We start from the raw sequence: 19,358 nt of genomic DNA, 5'->3' as shown, positions 1-19,358 counted from the left end.
TATTATTGGAAAATATACGGAAATTCTTAGGCGAGGAACTTTCTGCGTGTGGCGGGGGGATTTTGCACGGGGGACTTTTCTGTAGGGAGGAAGGTTTTCAGAAGGAATTTTTCAGAGGAAAGTTTGCAGAGGGAATTTTTCAGGGGAAAATTTTTAGGGGGTAGGGAAGGAATTTCCTGGAATAATTTAAAAAAGTCAGAAATAAAATAAAATAACAGTTTTTATCAACTGAAAGTAAGGAGCAATATTAAAACGTAAAAAGAACATAAATTATGCAGTATTTAAGGGGGGCTGCTCCTTCTTCAACCCTCGCTCTTTACGCTAAAGCTTAACTTTTCGTCACAATTCTTTAAGAAAGACTGCTCAAACTCAAGGGTTGTTGAACTTGAATGAGAAATATTTTTAAAGGAACTTAGCACTTTAACGTACAAAGAAAGGACTGAGGAAGGGGCAGCCCCAATCACATACGGAATAACTTCTTTCGTTTTAAATTTTGATGTTGCTTTTTTATTTAAAATGGTACAAGGAAGAACAGATTGAATCAAGAAGATTGACGATCAAAATCCAGAAAAATATTAAAAGTTATTTCTTTTCAAATGTTTCGGATGCCTTCCCCCTCCGTGAAAAATTTCCCCCGCAATATCAATCCCCACAAAAATTCCCTATGTATATATATATATATGTATATATATATATATATATATATATATATATATATATATATATATATATATATATATATATATATATAGGAAAAACATCCTAATTGATTGAACTTTATTTCTTTAATAAGACAGAAACGGTAAAGTTTGGCAAAAAGAACACCAACGTTATAAATTTAACCTGACGAAAGATAAGAGCTCGTATCTTCATATACATGGCGTACTTCCAAGAGTTCCTGGTAATAATATAATCAGTTTGTTCCCCTAGCAGCTCCCCTCATCTTCAGACATGGTTCAATCCCAAGAGATTATTCCTCAAGTCCCAAGATCACCTACGAATTTCCAAGTCAATAAAACTCTAATCATACAAGTGAATAAGAACCAGAGACAATAGTCTAACCATTGATTCACAAGAAAGCAGAGCAATACCGAGAAAACGTCAATAAAGAGCGAAAAAAAAGAAGCAAAATAATAACAGCATTCAAAAGAAAGAAACAATACAACACATTTATACAGGTAAAGTTGAAGACTGAAAGAGGCGGTATTTGAAGCTGGAATAGGTCAAGGAGCCATAATAGGGCCGTCTATTAATACCAAATACCTTCATGCAATCAATATCAAATTGAAGGTTTTTCTATGAAATTAACAAAAGAATTTCCTATATGCAAGAGATATTAGTGGAAAAACTTAGATGAAAATAACAAATTAGGCGAAAAATTCCCAGGAAAAGGCTATCATACCAGACTTGGGCTGTACAGTCGTATAGCAACAGTAACAGTTTAACCATCATACGGTTGTACAGCTTGACAGTCAGTTCTATTGCGTGTTTGTGTATTGTGCTGTGATTGGTAAGACGTTCAACAGTAGGCAGGGCCTTGAGAAGCTATATAATGAAATTCATTTGATATTAGTATCAGTTATAAAATAACTTTACTGCTATAAATACATTTTCATTTGGGAATTATTAATGAAAAGATCTTGGGTATAAATATGTTGAAGCAACAGAAATTCAATGGAACCTTATAATGTTCATCGTAACTGTAGGATGATGGATCAAAGAAGGGTTATTAGAGAAGTTTAAATGCGTGTACATAAAAAAAAATAAGAGGATCTTATCAGGTTTTGACAAAGTGCAACGTTGCAGCAACAGATTTGGAGAAGTTTCGCAAAAAGTACTATTTAACTGACAAGAAACTTGGCAGGGGACCGATCCTATGGATAAGTTTTCGCGGGATTTCAAAGTCAGAATTGGGAAGCCGTAGCTGTGAAAACAAAAATATTAGACAGTGTTGGAGATACTCGAGCTAAACACTGGTAGAACTGTTCCCAAAGAAATTTTCTTTTTTAATGAAGTAAAAGATATTGATGGATGCATGCGACTAATTGATTATTATATAGTTGAACAAGAATGGTGGATTGCAACAGAAGACCATCAGAATTCTATCACACTGGGGAAACATATTTTCAAAAATCAAACTTTGTGTGAAAACAAGGCTCTCCATCCTTTTTAAGCAAATAATATCAACAGTGTCGAAATTAGAAACAGCTGGTATTGCTCATAGTTTCAAAATTTAACCATCTATTTATTGATGAAAGTGACAATTTAATACGTCTTGGATGGGCAAATGAAAATCTTGGATTCGCCACTGTGAATCCTCTTCCTGAAAAAGGCTTTCAAAATTTCCTGATTGGTCCAGTTACTACTTGGTCTTTGGGAATAATTTTGGCGGCATTCCTGATCGGAGTAGAACCCTGTGAACGTGAAAACCCTAAAGGAATGACCATCAAATAATGGGTGATAAGAATATATCATTTTTGAATCAGAATTTGGTGTTCCAGTGTTTGAATTTGACCAGACATTAGCGACCAAGTCCGAAGTACATTCCCAATTATCGATGGTTCGTCAAAGACGTATAAATATGCATGAAGAAACAGTAAGACATTTGGGCTTGAGTTTATTTTTGCTTAAACCTCCGACGAATATGCAGGAAATCAACCACTTTAGATTCCTACCTCAAATTTGTGTTTACAGTTTGGGCATAGTTTCGGATATTTTACGCCATGGCGGCCTAAATTCTAGTCAATTTCAATGAAGTTTACAGGATTGCGGTCTCAAAAATTCTTGTTTTCTGGATATCAATATTATTATAATATACTTGTCATTTATAAAGATGTTCTTTTTGCCCTGGCTTTGGATATATATATAAAAAAACAACTTTCCCAATTCTCTTTTGGCACGAAAAATGGTGATGTTAGCAAAACCAAGCGACAATGAGTGAAGGTAGCCCCTTCATGACACCCCTGTCAGCTGAACAGATAACAGTTCAAAGTAAGTGAGGGGGACCTGATAGCTAGCTAAAACTACCTAAATATGGAATTCAATAGTTCAAAATGCAAAGTTATGCATCTTACAACCCCCATTACACTTACTATATTAAAGGTAAACAACTAGAAGCAGCAAGTTAAGAGGAGTTATTATTGATAATGAATTGAAATTTCATAGCCATAGGCGAGCACAAGTTGCTAAAGCTAACTAAGCTCTTGGGCTTATTAAGCACACTTTCATCACAAGAAAACCATGTGTGGTAAAGAAACTGTATACAGCCCTCGTCCACCCTCGCCTTGAATTAGGAATAGTAATAGCAACTCCACAATAGGAATGGATGATAGGACCACAGAGAATGTACAGAGAAGGGCAACAAAACTTATTCCCACCCTGCAGTATACTCCATATGAGCAACGCCTACAAGCTTAGAAGTTGCTCACCCTTACATACCGACGAAAAAGGGGTGATGTAATAACAACCCAGAAGTTTTTGAACTCCGGGGTATTGAAAGAAGTATTTATCCTTTCTCTCCTGAGCTGCACTAAAGGCCACAGAAAAATCTCCCCTGGTATCAAAGAAGAGAGCAACAAAATTGTTTTAGTGTTAGAGCAGTACCACTGTGGAATGGGTTGACAGAAAAGACAGTCAGGTAGTCACTATAGACTCATTCAATGCTGGGGTCAACAAACATTGGGCCAACGTCGACTGCAAGCTCAATTGGGACTGAAAATCAACTGAAGTCGCCACACCACTAGCAGCGAGAAATATATAGGAGGTCATCACCGCCTTATCTCGCTGGCGATTGCGATTTAAGGTAATAAGTTTTTTTTTTACCTTTTCACAAACAGCAAACTTAAACAAGGACACCCACATAAAGGATCGGGGAAGAGGCCAGTCCTCCATCCTATCCTTTTAAGACCAAATAAATCCTAGAAGGGTGTAAAATGCAAAAAAAAAAAAAAAAAATTAATGTTCTCGTTTTCTGACAGTGAGGTATTTTTTATGTCTTAGCCCTTGGATTTTTTAAACCATGTCTGGGGCTCCAGTAGAATTTCTTTAAGATTAAACAAAATCCATTTTGTAGGTAAAACAAACAAAAACATTGCAAAAATAACTTATTAGAAAAATAGCGCGACAAGGAAAAAGCCTTTTAGCTCTTAAAAAATTATACAAGGCGTGTTGAAAGTTTCAGAGTACTTTGATTTATATAATAGCCCAACGAATGTAATATATAAAGAATATTTTAACATTGGATCTTTCTCTATGTATATCCTACGTCTGATCACTCACGAGTGAAAACTGCGTTAGGGAGGTGCGGAATTTCATCTCCCGAGTTTTTTTTTATGGAGCACTTTAACTTCCGATAAAATAAAAGGATCTGTAAGCAATTTGTATCTTCGGCATCCCGCCCCAACTATTGTTCGTGCGTGCTTGCATAGGTCTGTAATGAATCAGGATTGGTCTTGGGACAGCATTATATTAAAAAAAAAGTTTTTTAACTGAAAATAAGCAACAACATTAAAAATTAAAACAAATATAAATTATTCCGTATATGAGGGGGCTGCCCCTTCCTCAGGCCTCTCTCTTTACGCTAAATTATTAATGTTCTCTGAAAATATATCTCATTAAAATTCACGGTCCTTGTGTTTGAGCAGTCTTCCTTAAAGAATTGCGACAAAAAATCACACTTTATCGCAAAAAGGAAGGGTTAAGGGAGTGACAGCCATCCTCACATACGGAATAATTTCTACCAGTTTTATGTTTAATGTTGCTACTTATTTTTACTTTAAGTCGCAAAGTTTGTTTTTTAATTTAATTCCTGACAGCTCTAAAGTCAAATAAGCACGGATCGTCTTGAAAGATTAAAGCAACCTTATTTCCCAATCTATGTTCTCCATTCCTTTGCTGTGCTTCAACGAAATCTTAGCCGTCCCCGAAAATCCAGCCACTTAAATAACACTTAAGTTTCTGTTAGTTTATCTGAGGTTAGAAGCTCGAAGTTTATGTGTGATGCATTGAAGTGGCATTTATCTCTGAAAGAGATTATTCTATGAGAACTGAGCCATTCCCAAACCAAACCACTTAACTCGATTTTTTTTTCCTACTTTTACTTGACGTTTTAGTGTCTAAAGACATGAGTGACCCTTAATTTAGCATGTTCATAATTTAATTTCGAAATCATAAATATCAATTCCCCAATTTATCAAAATTTAGTTTTGGGCCCTTGTTTGTAATGAGTACAATTACCGAATGAGTACAGATGTCTAAAAACTGCAATTGTGAGCAATCCACCGTCTTTCGTCCGTAAAGCGTGGCCATCATTATTAATCTAAAACACGTTTTCGGCCGAAGGCAATGAACCCAAAGATCGGTACCTGCGCAACGCAGATCATAGGTCAGCATGCAAAAAACGTTTTAAAATTTAAAATAATGTTCTCGAGAAGTCCTAAAAGAAGTCCTTAAAAGAAAAGTAAAGAGCCATATTACAACTTATGACGAGCGGAAATAAAATCCAAACTTAAAACTAACAGACATTACTATACACGAATAAATGAAACCCAAAACGACAATGAAATTAAAGAAAATTATCGCATCAAACACATAGGTAGCATAAGTGGGATAGAAAAATTAGGCTCCTAGGAATAGGATCAAACCAGTTTTTTCGTAGAAGTAATTAATTGATATACGGTCAGTGAAAAGAGCAAAACTATCTTTAGACAATCCCTCCTAAAACATTTGACATATCATCCTTTCAAAGCACCCACGTTTCAGAGCCATACTTGACCAATGGCATTACCATGGCTTCCAATTTTCTAATATTATTTCAAAAACTTATATTTCTACTCTTCCAAACTTTTTTCGATTAAGAAAAAGCATTGAATGCATGGGTAAATAGCTCTATCCCATGCATTCAATGTTTTACATCTTCCCTTCATTCATCATCTTTATTAATAATACTACCCAGGTAAGTGGAGCTGTCTATTTGAACAACTTACTGTCTATTTGAACAACTTACGCTGCCTAACATCCCCTCCACCCTCATTTGTTCTTAGTCTAAGGGACTCAGTCTTCCTAAGATTAATTTTCGAGCCTCTTCTTACGCCTTGAACTCTCAAAACCTTCAAAAATTTATTTGTTTCACTAAAATTACTATGTAGGACACTCAAAACATATGCATCTTCCTATTTGATAGCAAGCTCTCCCATGTCCTTTGGGCTGTGATAATTGAAAGTACGTCATATGCCATTTTCGTAACTTTTCAGGTGAGCAAAAAAACAGAAAAAATTTGCCGGCTATGGTCGCTCTGAAGAATGAAACTGATGGGGATAAAGGGAACATATTCTAAACCAACTTTTTATGCTCTTTTCAGTGATATAAATTAAATCCAAGTATTCCAAGCGAATTCAAAATTATTCCATTTTATGGCGTAATTCTCCTTTTTCTTGACAAAAAAGGAGACAAATGCCAGATCCCCATGCTATACGAGGTAACCATAAGATAATCCTCTTCTGTCAATCTGAATTGAAACAAGACCTGATAAAAAAAAGACATACGGCAATTGGAGGCTTATATATCTTTTTATCTTTGTAACTGTACAAGATAGGACAATTTTGACTGCATCATTGGATCCCTCGTGCTTAATTTACTCATGACACATACATAACTCATTTTCGACCAAAATGGCATATGTCGCGCTTTTAATTATCACAGCCAGCTTGCCCTGTTCCCTAGGACCAACCCCATAAAATGATCCATACATATTGTGGATGGGACATCCGAGGAGTAAAACCGAGTTTAACTCGTGATTACTCAGTGAACCAACAACTAACCTCACTTCCTATTTTAGCCGTAACAGTATTCTTCAAGTATTGCACTAATTACCTTAATGTACTTATCTGGTACATCATATAAGGATAGGACCTTCACTAAAGCTTTTCTATCATCTAAATCAAATGCCTGCTTATAATGTAAAAAACTGAGAACAAAAGAGATTCGATGGTTTAGATATTTCTCAATTTATTAATCTAGGATTAACAATTTTGTCAGAGCATCTTGTGTCTTCCTATAACAATACTATTCTTCTCTTAAAACTTCATCTAAAGCATCTCAGTCTAATAAGCGTCATCATGTCAAGTGATTTGCTTTCTACACAAATCAAGGTAATGCCTCTGTAATAACTACACTCCCTCTTATCTCATTTTTGTATAAAGCGGTTTAATTAGAGTTTTCCTAAAATAACTCGGCACTTCCCTTTTTTTCAAAAACCATACTCATAATTTACAGGAGCTGATTTTTAACTTCGCAACAGGCATATCTGAAACACTCATTTACCCAGCCATCAGCACCATGAAATTTGTTATTTTTTAATTTTTTAGTGGTGTTTAGTGGTTTAGTGGGAGGGGGGGGCTTACTCAGAAGGTAGCCTACGTATATGATGGTATTATGCTAGTCTAGTACTTCAATTCTAATTGGGTACTAATTAGATCTACGTCATTTCAAGTGTCTTACAATTCAGAAACTTTCTTTTTGCAAAATAAATCTTCCTTCCGTTCCGAGTTGTCATTTTTTCTTTCTTTTGCATATTTTTTCTTTCCGAGTATTTTTTCTTTCTTTTGCATATTTTTTCTTTCCGAGTATTTTTTCTTTCTTTTGCATATCATTTCTTTCAACTTTATCACAGTTTAACATAATATCAAATTGTTCTGCCATCCTTCCTCACCCCTTCCAAAAAACAGGGAATTGACACGGGTATAGAAATAAAAAAACTAAAGCTTAGAGCGGGAACTGATTCTGCTCGATGCTTTACAAAAGATAAAGTCTTTAAAATTAAAATATATAGATCAAGCCCGTATATAGGATTTTTGTGTGTGTGTGTGGGGGGGGGGGGGGTATAAAAAAATTTACAAAACGTATCAAAATTTGTGTATATGCATTTTGGTTACTTTTTTTAGGAGTCGAACAAAAATTTAAAGATTGTCAAACCGGTATCCCCTCCCCTGGATACAACTTGATATAGCTCAATAGTGTGGCTTTAATTTGGTAAATACTATACACTATTATGTTAATGAGTACTCAAGCTATAGACGCTTGATATTTTTTTTTTTTTCCTCCATCATCGAATATCTGCCATGCCTCCTATGAAGTAGATAAGCCTCTTTAAATGCGACCACTGGATAAAGACTTACTGGGTAAATAATTCTTCCTTTCGAAGTTACTTCTTTTCGAAGTTACTAAAATGATGGTGGTTTTGATTTGCATCCTTTAGTTTATAGGCTACATCAGTAATTTATTTAAAACGACCCTTGGTGGGAGAGGTGAGCATGCCCGTATCCAGGAGCGTAATTTGCCATGGGGCAGGTTATGACCTAGCTTTGCACCCTTCCCCCAGACCCCAGTTTGCCCCCAGCTCAAATTTAGTTTCTTCAAAAATCTTGTTAAAACTAGTTCAAGCATCTACAGAAACGGGTCATTTTTCTTTAGTGTATCTTTACCTTTATGGTTATCTGATAATATGGGCTCTGAAATGCAAAAAAAAGAAAAATATGTATTTTCAAATTAGCTACAGTTCTGCATTTTTTAAGGGCCGAGAGTTCTTTAAGAGACCATCTTTACCACTCTCTGTCCTGTCACGTCCCCTCTGTGCAGTGAAGCACATTAATTTTGATTTGATTTTATACACAAAATCTTTCCGCAATAAGAGCGGAACTGGCATCTCCTCAGCATCCATTTTTAACATTCAATTATAACATTCTTTCCAGATAAAGGGTGATTAGGGCGCAAAATACCCCCCCCCCTAGCCTTCGTCCTCCAGATTAATCAGAAGGACCACTCACGAAAACTTTAAAACCAGACAGAAGAGTATGTTTTTAAAGACCCCCCTCCAACAGAAGATTTACATAGCCCCCCTCCTACTGTAAAAGTGGGTGTGCAGCTGTGCAATACTGTACGTGAATTAACGATGCCTTTAATGCATAAAGTAGTTCGGACTAATTCAAATGAAGCTTTCAAATTACAGTCTATACAACCCTTCATTTTATGTACATATTATGTACATTTAGGAACAAAATACGCTGCCCCACGAAACTGACTGGTTATATCAGCATTTCACTAGATAGCATGTTGGCGCTGTCAGTACCAAAATTTGTTTCAAGCATATATCCCTCTTTAACGAAAAATTATTTTTATTATTTACATTGAAGTTCAAAAATTTTATCGTACCTTTACGGAAATATTGCTTATGATGAAAAAATGGGGGTTAATCAAGAGAAACCCGCATTCCGCCCTATCTCGTCCCTGGTATAAGGTCAGTTGTAACACATGCAGCATCTACAATTATATTTCCTAGATGGCAGGCAGAACTTTCAATCCTTTATTTTACGAATGTTTCCAAATTAGAAGCATTCTTGAAGAGCCCAAGAAAAACGTGACAACAATTCAAATGAAAAAAAAATTCACCGATCAGCATTGCCCCGGCAACTCCCAAATATATGATAATGACAAAGTAGGCACGCAGGCTTCGGAGGGTGCATTACTTAGTCCACTGGTAAATACCCAAAAATTCACATCAGGCAATAACGAGGAGATAATATTCTCAACTAATGAACATGGAGACAAGGGGAAATCTTATGCAATTATCAAACCATTATGTACATTATTTCAATGGAAAAATCACAGCAAAGAAGATGGCCCGAAAAACCGCTAAAGAAGCATATTTTTATTAAGACTTGGAACTAAAAATGTTAAAACCGAGAAATATCTTCATAAATATGGAATATCAGATAAAGACATGTGCGAATGTCAAAGGGAAATTGAAACAATTAATAGAGTGTGAAATTATAAACGCTACAGGGCAAGTTTGAAATCAATTTGTAAAGTTAAAGGTTATGGATGTAGTAAAATGTCCTATTATAGCCAATATGAAATACCAATGTCAATCTATAAGTCATTACTTTCTGCCTTTAAAAGTCCCTGGAGACTAGAAGTCTGCTGATTCTGATTGGTGGTTAAACAAGATGGCACCAAAATATAATAAAAAAGAAGAAAAGATGTTTTTAAAAAAACATCTAAACATCAATTTGAAGTTATTGATGTGACCAACAAATGGGTATTGAAAATTAGGTGTTCTAAACTGTCTAAAATCTAACTCATTTTTAACACTGAAGGTATTCCTGAAAAAGAAAATGCAACAGAGAAGATTTCATTTCAAGAAGAATAACCTATGTTTCGTTTTTAGTGTAAAATATGGCATAGAGTTAAAATTGAGAAATTAAAAATCTGAAAAAAAATCGAGTTTATCTGAATGTCTGATAAGAAAATCTGAATAAATAAAAAATAAAAAAGCATATATTTACTTATAGAGATAATGTGCATAAATAGCACTAAGAATCTAATATTGAATATTCTTATCTAGTCAACCAGACTGTGGCCTGTCACTTGTTTTAATACACTTGACAATTAGTTTTTTTTTTCTTCTTTTTTTACTACGTTGAATATTCAACTATACGAAATTCTTAACATCAAATATTAGCCGTCTAACTTTAAATCTGTAATTCTTTATTAATTCGAGAATAACAGCTTAAAATTCAGGAGCAAAAGCGGAAATTGTCGGGGGGAGGGGGGGGAGTATTTGAAAACTTTTTTGCTAGAAAAGTTACCTGTATTTTTCAGAATTTTTCAAAATTATGTAATGTCTTATATTTTCTAACTTTTGAGGGAGGTGGAGGGGGTTCAGTTTGGATAACCCTAACAGCACTCATGCGGAAATCTGAGGCATTCCATTGTTTAGGTAAAATTATGGGGGGTCAAGCCATTCACTAATTCAGAAATTGAGTTCTCACACTAAGGAAAGTAGGATTATCAAAAATGTAAATCTTGACTATTGCTGCTAGGTGTAATCTACTCCAGAAGAAACAACATTTTTTAATTGAGGTACTTTAGCCTATTCAAAGCTCTTCGAAAGACGGAGGAGGATCTGTTAGATGTTTTCCAGAAGAAAATGTCTACTGATTGTTTTGAGTACTGTCTGACTGACCGCAATTCAAACAGTAAGCTGTGAAAGAATGTAACTCAATCCGCTTTCTACGCCCATAACGAGAGACAGGTTGAGATGGCTAGGACACGTTCTGCGGATGAAGGATGACCGATTGCTAAAGATCGCCCTTGTCAGCCAATCTCTAAGGCCAAACGAAGAGTAGGTCGTCCCCGTACGGGGTGAGAGGAGGTCGTAAGGAAAAGTTTAATGGGAATTTCAATTTCCTGGGAGGGTGTAAAGAAATAGGTTTTTAATAGATTGAGATGGAGGAGCATGTGTAGCTGTGTTGGCCTCAGGCGGCTTGGTGTTGCAGTGAGTTGTTAGTAGTAGTAGTAGTGCTCCAGTTTATAATTTGATGAAAACTTTCTCGTAAAAAACATTCAATTCAACTCATTCTTTGCAATTTGCGATTTTAGAAAGTCCTAGTGTGATACAGAATGGTCTATACACCTTATAACATCGAAACGGATATGCTTTATTGAAAATAAATTATGTCGACATGTTATGGTTTAATTTGTCTTATATATTTAATTCATCTTGGAGTTTATTGAATTTACCAATTAATAAATGGGAGTATTAACCAAATCAAGACTTATTGATTATTAAGACTTTTGTTATTCTACAATTCGGCCACAACTAATCTACAGTACGCCTTTACGGCTTAATTTTTTCAATTGACAATATAAGTAAAACTCTGTTACATTACGTCAAAATTTTATTTAAACGTAAATAGTGATTCATCTTTTTCACTTAACATGTACTGCAACTGTGGTCTCTATAACTCTATTTTCTGAACGAATCTTTTAGGGTTAAACCAGTGTTAGATAATTTCGGAGACCACACTGCCTTTCCATGACGATAAATAAAAGTTCAAATAGGGATAAAATCCTTTTAATAGACAGTGATGATGATAGCAGTGATAGAAATTCACAAAAATACCACATATTTTGGTCACATATGCAGTGACCGTCATCAGTAGTAAAACTGATGTAGTTTCACTATTGATGACGGTCACTGCATATGTGACCAAAATATGTGGTATTTTTGAGAATTTCTATCACTGTTATCATCATCACTGTCTATTAAAAGGATTTTATCCCTATTTGAACTTTTATTTAAACCAGTGTTAAATCACAAAGAAGTTAGTCATTCTCGCATAATCCCCCAATATGCTTACGAGACGTGCTTTAATCCATCTCTAGTTTCGGAATGTATGTTGAAAACCTAATTTCGTGAAAGTGTTTCACCAATAAAAAATTAGAAACAGAACTTGTGGTTACACAGCAGACGGTAAGCGACGGAATATATGCAAATGACTGATATTCAAATTCAACAAAGAACAATTACACATCTATATCAAAAGGTGATAAAATATTGACAAAGCTAAATAATAAATTAAACAAAAATCAGTATAATAATGCAACAGCTATAAATGGGGCAAAAGAGGCAAACTATTGTACGAAATAATAGAAAGTGTAAATTTCAAAAAGAGACATTGTGTTGCCAACATGGTTAAAGGTCCAAAAAGATAAAAAAAAATGTCGAATTTAATGTATTACTCCAGAATATATGTTGAAAAGGGCTTATTTTGTTGCAGTTTTTACATGGTATAATACCAGTGTTCCGCCAATAAAAGATTGAACTAGGAATTGGTGGCTATATAGCAGATGACAAGTGAGAAAACGTGTTTTTATTTACAAACAGTCGATATCTATACCCAACGAAGAATTATTTCACATCTGATATCACAAGGTGTAACTAAGTTTGACTAAGCCTAAGAAAAATAAGAAAAAAGCATTACAATGCAACAAAAAGGGGCGAACTACAGTGTAAAATAAGATAAAGTGTAAATTTCAAAATCCCATCCTACGTTGCCAACTATTTTGTCAGCCCGTTTTATGTTTTATTTTCGTGTCCAGGGATCCAGAGGTTGGCTAAAGGTACCTGATGATATAAAAAGAAGTACTGAAAATTCTACTCTCTAGATCTTTCGTTTTAAAAATTTTAGGCTCGAGTTATGACATACGTGCGTGGAAAAATTTTCAGGATTATACAATTTATAAAGATAACTAATTACTATTATGAAAAAAAAAAGAAGATAACGAGGAAATTTGTGAAGACAGTGAATAACACAGTAAATACAACCTATGCGGATATTATATAGATTTTAAAACTAAACTCATAAAAATAAATTTTAGAAGATTCTCAGTTTACTCACCTCACATACGTTCAGCCATGACTACGTGAACCTATGTGAGCTGAATCTATGTGAGGGGAGGAATCCAAGACTCTTTAAAGAAAATATATGATTTTAATTCTAAAATTTAGTTTGTAGATAAGATTTCCGTAAGTTTGTTTTCTTTTATTTGATTTATATTGTATTTTGCTGATAGAATTTTACTGTTGCATATAAAGCCAAAATACCCGCATAGGTTGTATTCACTGTCTTCACAAATCACCTCGTTATCTTCTCTTGTTTTGTATAATGGAAAGGTAGTGTGGTCTTTGTCAGTATTTACTATTATGAATCGGCTGAGGAGCAATAATTTTTAAAATCTTACCACATTTAGGGCTGGTTCTGACTGCCCTAACGACACTGATCTAAGCCGCTGAAGATTCGATTCCGTCTGGCAGAAACCTAAAATAAAAAAAAAAACAATTAAAAAGAGCTGACAAAATCAAATTTCGATAAAATTCAGAAAACTTTAAATAAATAAGCTAAATTATAAATCCTAAAGATCAGCTTTCACAAATTTAAAATAAACATCAAGCCTGTGGTATTACTATTATTGACAAGCAGGGCTGTTTCCAGGATTATTTTTCGGGAGGGGGAGGGGCTATAAAATAATGTTTTTCGGGAGGAATTAAAAAAAACTTTGAAAAACGTATCAAAAATCTGTTTATATTCATTTAGGTTACGTTTTTACGAGTCAGACAAACGTTTTTTATGAGTCGGACAAACATATCTACGACAACGCCAAAACAAAACTGCAAAAATGACACAACAACAAGGATACGGCAAAAACAATTTTGAGATCAAACCCCCATTTTTCAAATATGTCCACAAGCGATAAAAGGGTAAATGGCTTAGGTAAGAAAAAAACCCCAAACATTCAAACATTTTGAGAACAAAAAAGACAGGGGAAAACGAGTCAAAGCAATAGGAAGCTTAAAATTTTTGGGTTGAAAAGTCTCAGCTTGGCAAAACATCTCAACTGCATTAGCGCAGTCGATTTAAAACTCTCATAGAGAAGTTCATATTCTAGTAGGGCAAAAATGAACATTAACGGACAGTCAACAACACTTTACATCAACACCTAGAATCGTCAGTGTTACGAGTATCTGACATTTTAAAATTTACTAAAATAATTGCCAAAAACCACTTGTAGAGTTGTTTTCAAAGCAGGATCAGCAGAGCAATTTATGTTCAATCACACTTCGATCCTCTTGATCTACATTATCCTGCTGACAGAGGCGGTTTAGGGAAGGGACAGAGGGGACAGCTGCCCTTGGACAAAAATTTTAAGGGGGTACAATTTTAAATAAATAATCTAACGGTTATAATCATTTTGTAATTTTGACATTTTATTTTATGAAAATAAAATAGAGGGTACAAATTAATAAATGAAAATAATTAATAAACCTAATAAAAATAATGAAACAATAGTAATTAAAATAATTAATAATAACTGAATACTTAAATAACGTGAATAATAAACTTAAAAATAACTAAACAATAAATTATTAATTAGTAAATTGAAAATGATTTTGCAAATAACTGTAAATCTGGCTAAAATTTGGCCTGAAAATTCTGTGAAAGACAGGGGAGGAGGCGCTAATAAAGATTTTGCCCTGGCTACGAGAGAGGCCAGAACCACCACTGCCTGCAGATCCCTTCCTTTGAGGGCAGCTTAGCAAACGTTTTTTTGACAATTACCACAGACGTGCGAAAATGTCAGATACGACCTTTAGGCGTACCAGCAATGATATATTCACCATCCTCCTTTTTAGCTATTGCGTCGCACGAAGGCAATGAGCCCAACAACTAATTAAAACTTAATAGGAAGAAGACGAAATTCTAACACAGGTGCTGTAGGATAAGAAAACTTCAATGGGAGAATTTATAAATCTTTGTTCTAAAAATACACGTGGCGATCCTTATAATTTGTAATTTGGATCATGCTCTTCATTACCTCGATTATAATACCTCTCTAGAATTTATAGAAGGATGCTTAAACATGCTTTACCAAATATAATACAGTTATCTACTTAATGAAAAAAAAACATTGAAAAAAAGTCATTTGTCCAGGATAAACAATTAATTCAATTATGCTTATCTCTGATATAAAAAGAAACCAATTACAATATTGAGAATTATTCACCACTTGGAGAATGAAGTGATAGTACAAAAGAATGAAGTGAAACTAACATTTCATTGCAAATACAGAAACGCCTTCAGTCGGATGTGTCATGAAAAAAAAAGTCCATGAAAAAATAAGTAAAAAAAATGAGATTAATGTAGTTAACCATTTAAAGGTAATAATAGTAAAAATATAATATTATCATAATGCATATTATATTAGTGAATTAAAAATCAATAATATAATTATTTATAAAATTAATTTCAATTAATGAGCATTGTCTTGTCAGCACAAAGTAAAAATGAAATTCGTGCGAAACTAATTTCGAGCAACGGCAGTTGGTAGTTACCAAGTTGTATAGAAATAATAGCAGATGTTATGTTTCTGATATGGAAAAAAGAAAAAAAAAGACATTTAGCAATGTTGTAAACGCCACCAATCTATACACCAAGGAGGATAACCTTACATGGTCCATATAACTCTTTTTTCTTAAGGATGTTGGCATACATTGGGATCTATTCTCGGCCATGCGTTTATTGTACTTCTCTATCCAAATATCTTTAGCTATCGAAATACGGACTTGTAAGATTATGTTGGGTCAGGCCTTCACTATTTATGACAGTGTGCTTAAGGTTCTTGGCCTCGAGTCGCGTTTTTACTGCCCTCAGAGACTTATTTGCAGTTCGGCCAATTCCTGCTCCGTAGCAGCAAAAACAGGACGATCCTGCACCCGCTAGCCCCCGTTACGTCCCGTACCCGGAGACGATACAAGCTCAACCCAGTGAAATGCCGTACGACTCGCTACCAGCATTCCTTTGTCCCCTTTTTTACAGACATGGTCAACAAATCCTAAGAAAAGTCGTATGGTTTTATTCATTTTTTGTTGTCGTATTTGTTATTTAACTTTGTCGTATTTGTAAAAACCCTCAGTATTAGTGCTTTTAGCGCTAAAAAGAGTAAGTTTAATAGAATATGTCTATATCTATGTCTATTTCATTGAACCGAACTTGGAATATAGTCAAATGAATAGAAGTGATTAGACGGGAAAAACTACTAACTCCACTTCACTGATGTTTTATGATTTTGATTCCGAAGCGCTGGATATACCCTTAGCTTTTTTGTTCACACTATATTTCCTAGAAATAAAGATTAGCACCCTCAAATGACAAAAGAACACTTTAGTTCATTTTATCCACATATAATTAAGCTAGAAACTATTCAGTGAAAACTTAGTGAATTTTTATCCCAGAAAAAGATACCCCCCCCCCGAACAAAAACCCTAAATACGTGCTTGTATACGGGTGTGTCAGTACTTCCACTTGGCGTCAGTTTAACGTTCGAGCCACATTTTATGAGTAGCTTTGTCCAATTCTATACTAAAATGTTGTTAAACACGTTCTCTCAACTCAAACAGCCAAGAAAAGAATAAAATAAACAACGATCTTAAAATGTTTTCCATCAGATGATTGGTGAGTTAAAATCAAAATTAAAAATGATACTTATTATCATTATTGTTATTATGGAACGTATTCAAAAAACTAATTCGATGTTCAGGCTATAAAGGCCCATTACCTTAACGTAAAAAAAAAACAAAAAAAAAAAAAAAAAAAAAAAAAAAAAAAAAAACACACTGATAGCTGCTGGACAATTGGTATCCCTTGGGCGTGGTGTTTTGAGATTGGGCAAGTATATCTCTTTTTTCCCGTTTGTTGAAGAGCGTTTCTTTGTAGTGTCAAAATTTCTATCATCGACTTCATTCATCCCGAAAACCTCACCCACCAGAATCAAGTCAGCAGCAGTCGTCCCACAAAAGAGAGGGGAGAGTCGCCAAAGGATAGCCAGCCATCAGCAGCCAGTGCCACTTGATCCTTCGAACCGGTATTAACAAGATAACTTCCTTTTTCCACCTCGGATTGTTCCTCAAGCCATGTTTTCTTGGACCACGACCGGCACTTCAAATGTTCAGGGGGATTGACCCCACACACATAATTTTGGCAGTCATTACTGAGCTCAATTTATCCAATCTTAACAGAGTATTCCAAAAATACCCTGCCTCATGGTCAGTCACTGGGCAGGACGGGAAGTGGCAGGACAATAGCTGAAATTAGCAGTGTTAATCCTTTATTTATGCCTACTACTCTCACGAGTACCACGAGAAGTTTGTAACACTACACCCACGCCCCCCCCCCCAAAAAAAAAAATAAAGCCTATCTACCTTATCAATTTTCTGTGTTTTCTATAGAAGAAGTCAAAATGGCAACTGAGCTTCTCATAACAAGCAGATCATAGTCAACACAGTACCATTGACTTATTAAAAAGCGGTATGTCTCCCACGAATTATATTTTCTATGGTTTAATTCTATAAAAGAGTTTGTGGTACATAAATTTGTAGAAGGACTCATTTTGTTACAAATTGAAAGTCCAACACCTTCTTTAACTGCCAATGACGAATAGAAGGCAAACAACCGCTCCTTTAACGTCCCAGACTCTCCTGGTGGCCCCATTCCCACGTGCCATCGATCGAAATTTCAAGATAGCGCTTTTAATCAGAACGGTCAACAATACAAAACCTGTGCCCTCGAGGGCAACATAATGAGTTATCCTAGGGGTAAGGACTCGGCATTATGAAAAAAGCTATTGTAAAACAGAGACTTACTTCAGAGACATCTTGAAATAGAAAACAAGATGGCTTCGTAGCACCTAGCTAAAATCAAAGTCATACAAGAGTTTTCAATCTGTCTGATGGAGGGGCCAAAAGTGTATGATTTCAATCCGTTGGATTGAACGTATCAAATCTTGTTTAAATCAGACCTATACATTGACTTATGTGAATGACGAAAGACCCAAAGTGTTAACCTTGATCTGGCTTACCCTCCCCTTGCCCTTCTTTTATTTTAACCAAAAACGGTATTGCGGATTTCCGGACTTGTTGATTACAAACTTGAGGTTAATTATACAATGTGAAAAAAATGAACCTGTATCTTCTTTAAGAGAATTTTGCCGGATATTTCCTGCGACCGTTTCTCGCCTTCGTCTAACATCTTCAGATATTTGCCGAAAAAATGGCCGAGTTCGTCCAAGTACAGATGCTTCTACCGGAGTAGAAGGAAGAACTCCATGCTCCGGCTGAAAGAAAAATTAGTATGAACAGCTTATTCTGACAGGATTTCATTCCCATACTTCCACAACAACAAGCTTGTTGCAGCGTAAATTAGTATGAACAGCTTATTCTGACAGGATTTCATTCCAATACTTCCAAAACAACAAGCTTGTTGCAGCGTAAATGTGCATGAGGCCAAACGAGAATTGCCCAAGCCTCTAGTTTAAAATTACATTTCGAATTCGAATGAATTCGAATTTGACTGAATTCAAAAAGGGCGAAAACAGCCCCGATGTCAAGTAATATTACTGAAAATTATACACTATCGGATTTAGCATATCAGAAAATCCTGGTGTAAAGGATTCAAGACGCTCAAAATGAATGATACAGGATAAAAAAAAAAGTGGCAAATGCATAAGAAGAGATATAAAAACAACAACAGGTAGAACAGTGGGGAATTGATTTAAGATAGTGATTTTTTTTTTTAACCTTAAATGAATGTTTCGGCTCTATATCCAAGGGCTGTCCTCAGCAAAGAAGATATCATAGGCAGCGCAATCGCGCTGCCTAAGTAAAGAACGATGTTGGCACAATGCATTAATTTTTTTTTGTTTCCTTTAGACCAGGGCGCTTTGTATCGAAGGAGTTGTCGTAGAAACTTCGAAAAGGGCTCATTCAATTGAAAATTGGAGTGGCTAGTGCCCTTTTTAATAGGCTAGTAGAAAGTGATTGGAAGGCAACTAACACCCCTTCTACGCCCACAATTTCCCCAAACACATCCAATAAAAATTTTGAGATAGCCATCTTGTTCAACGTAGTTGAAAGTTTTGGACATTAGATCTTTAAGGATGAACCTCCCCCCCCCCACAGCCCTCAG

The 19,358-nt window shown here is 35.1% G+C and overlaps 1 protein-coding gene and 1 pseudogene across 4 annotated transcripts in view; one reads left to right on the top strand and one right to left on the bottom strand.

Moving 5' to 3' along the window:
• The window catches only part of dop (microtubule-associated serine/threonine (MAST) protein kinase dop), a 256,822-nt gene that overhangs the window by 166,977 nt on the left and 70,487 nt on the right, over window positions 1–19,358 (bottom strand). For all 4 annotated transcript variants that reach the window (XM_089100465.1, XM_089100467.1, XM_089100466.1 and 1 more), the window contains 2 exons: window positions 18,357–18,507; window positions 13,582–13,658 (listed from right to left, as the gene is read on the bottom strand). In XM_089100465.1, coding sequence (XP_088956591.1) covers window positions 13,582–13,658; window positions 18,357–18,507 — 228 coding nt within the window. The remainder of the gene's footprint in view (window positions 1–13,581; window positions 13,659–18,356; window positions 18,508–19,358) is intronic.
• LOC148944555 (serine/threonine-protein kinase pim-2-like) lies at window positions 1,675–2,579 on the top strand (annotated as a pseudogene).

The sequence above is a fragment of the Artemia sp. Qi Xiang Cuo genome, chromosome 14 (assembly GCF_049724085.1).
Source record: "Artemia sp. Qi Xiang Cuo chromosome 14, ASM4972408v1, whole genome shotgun sequence".
NCBI lineage: Eukaryota > Metazoa > Arthropoda > Branchiopoda > Anostraca > Artemiidae > Artemia > Artemia sp. Qi Xiang Cuo.
Note: the sequence above shows the minus strand (reverse complement) of the source record. Positions and strands in the feature narration are given on the sequence as shown.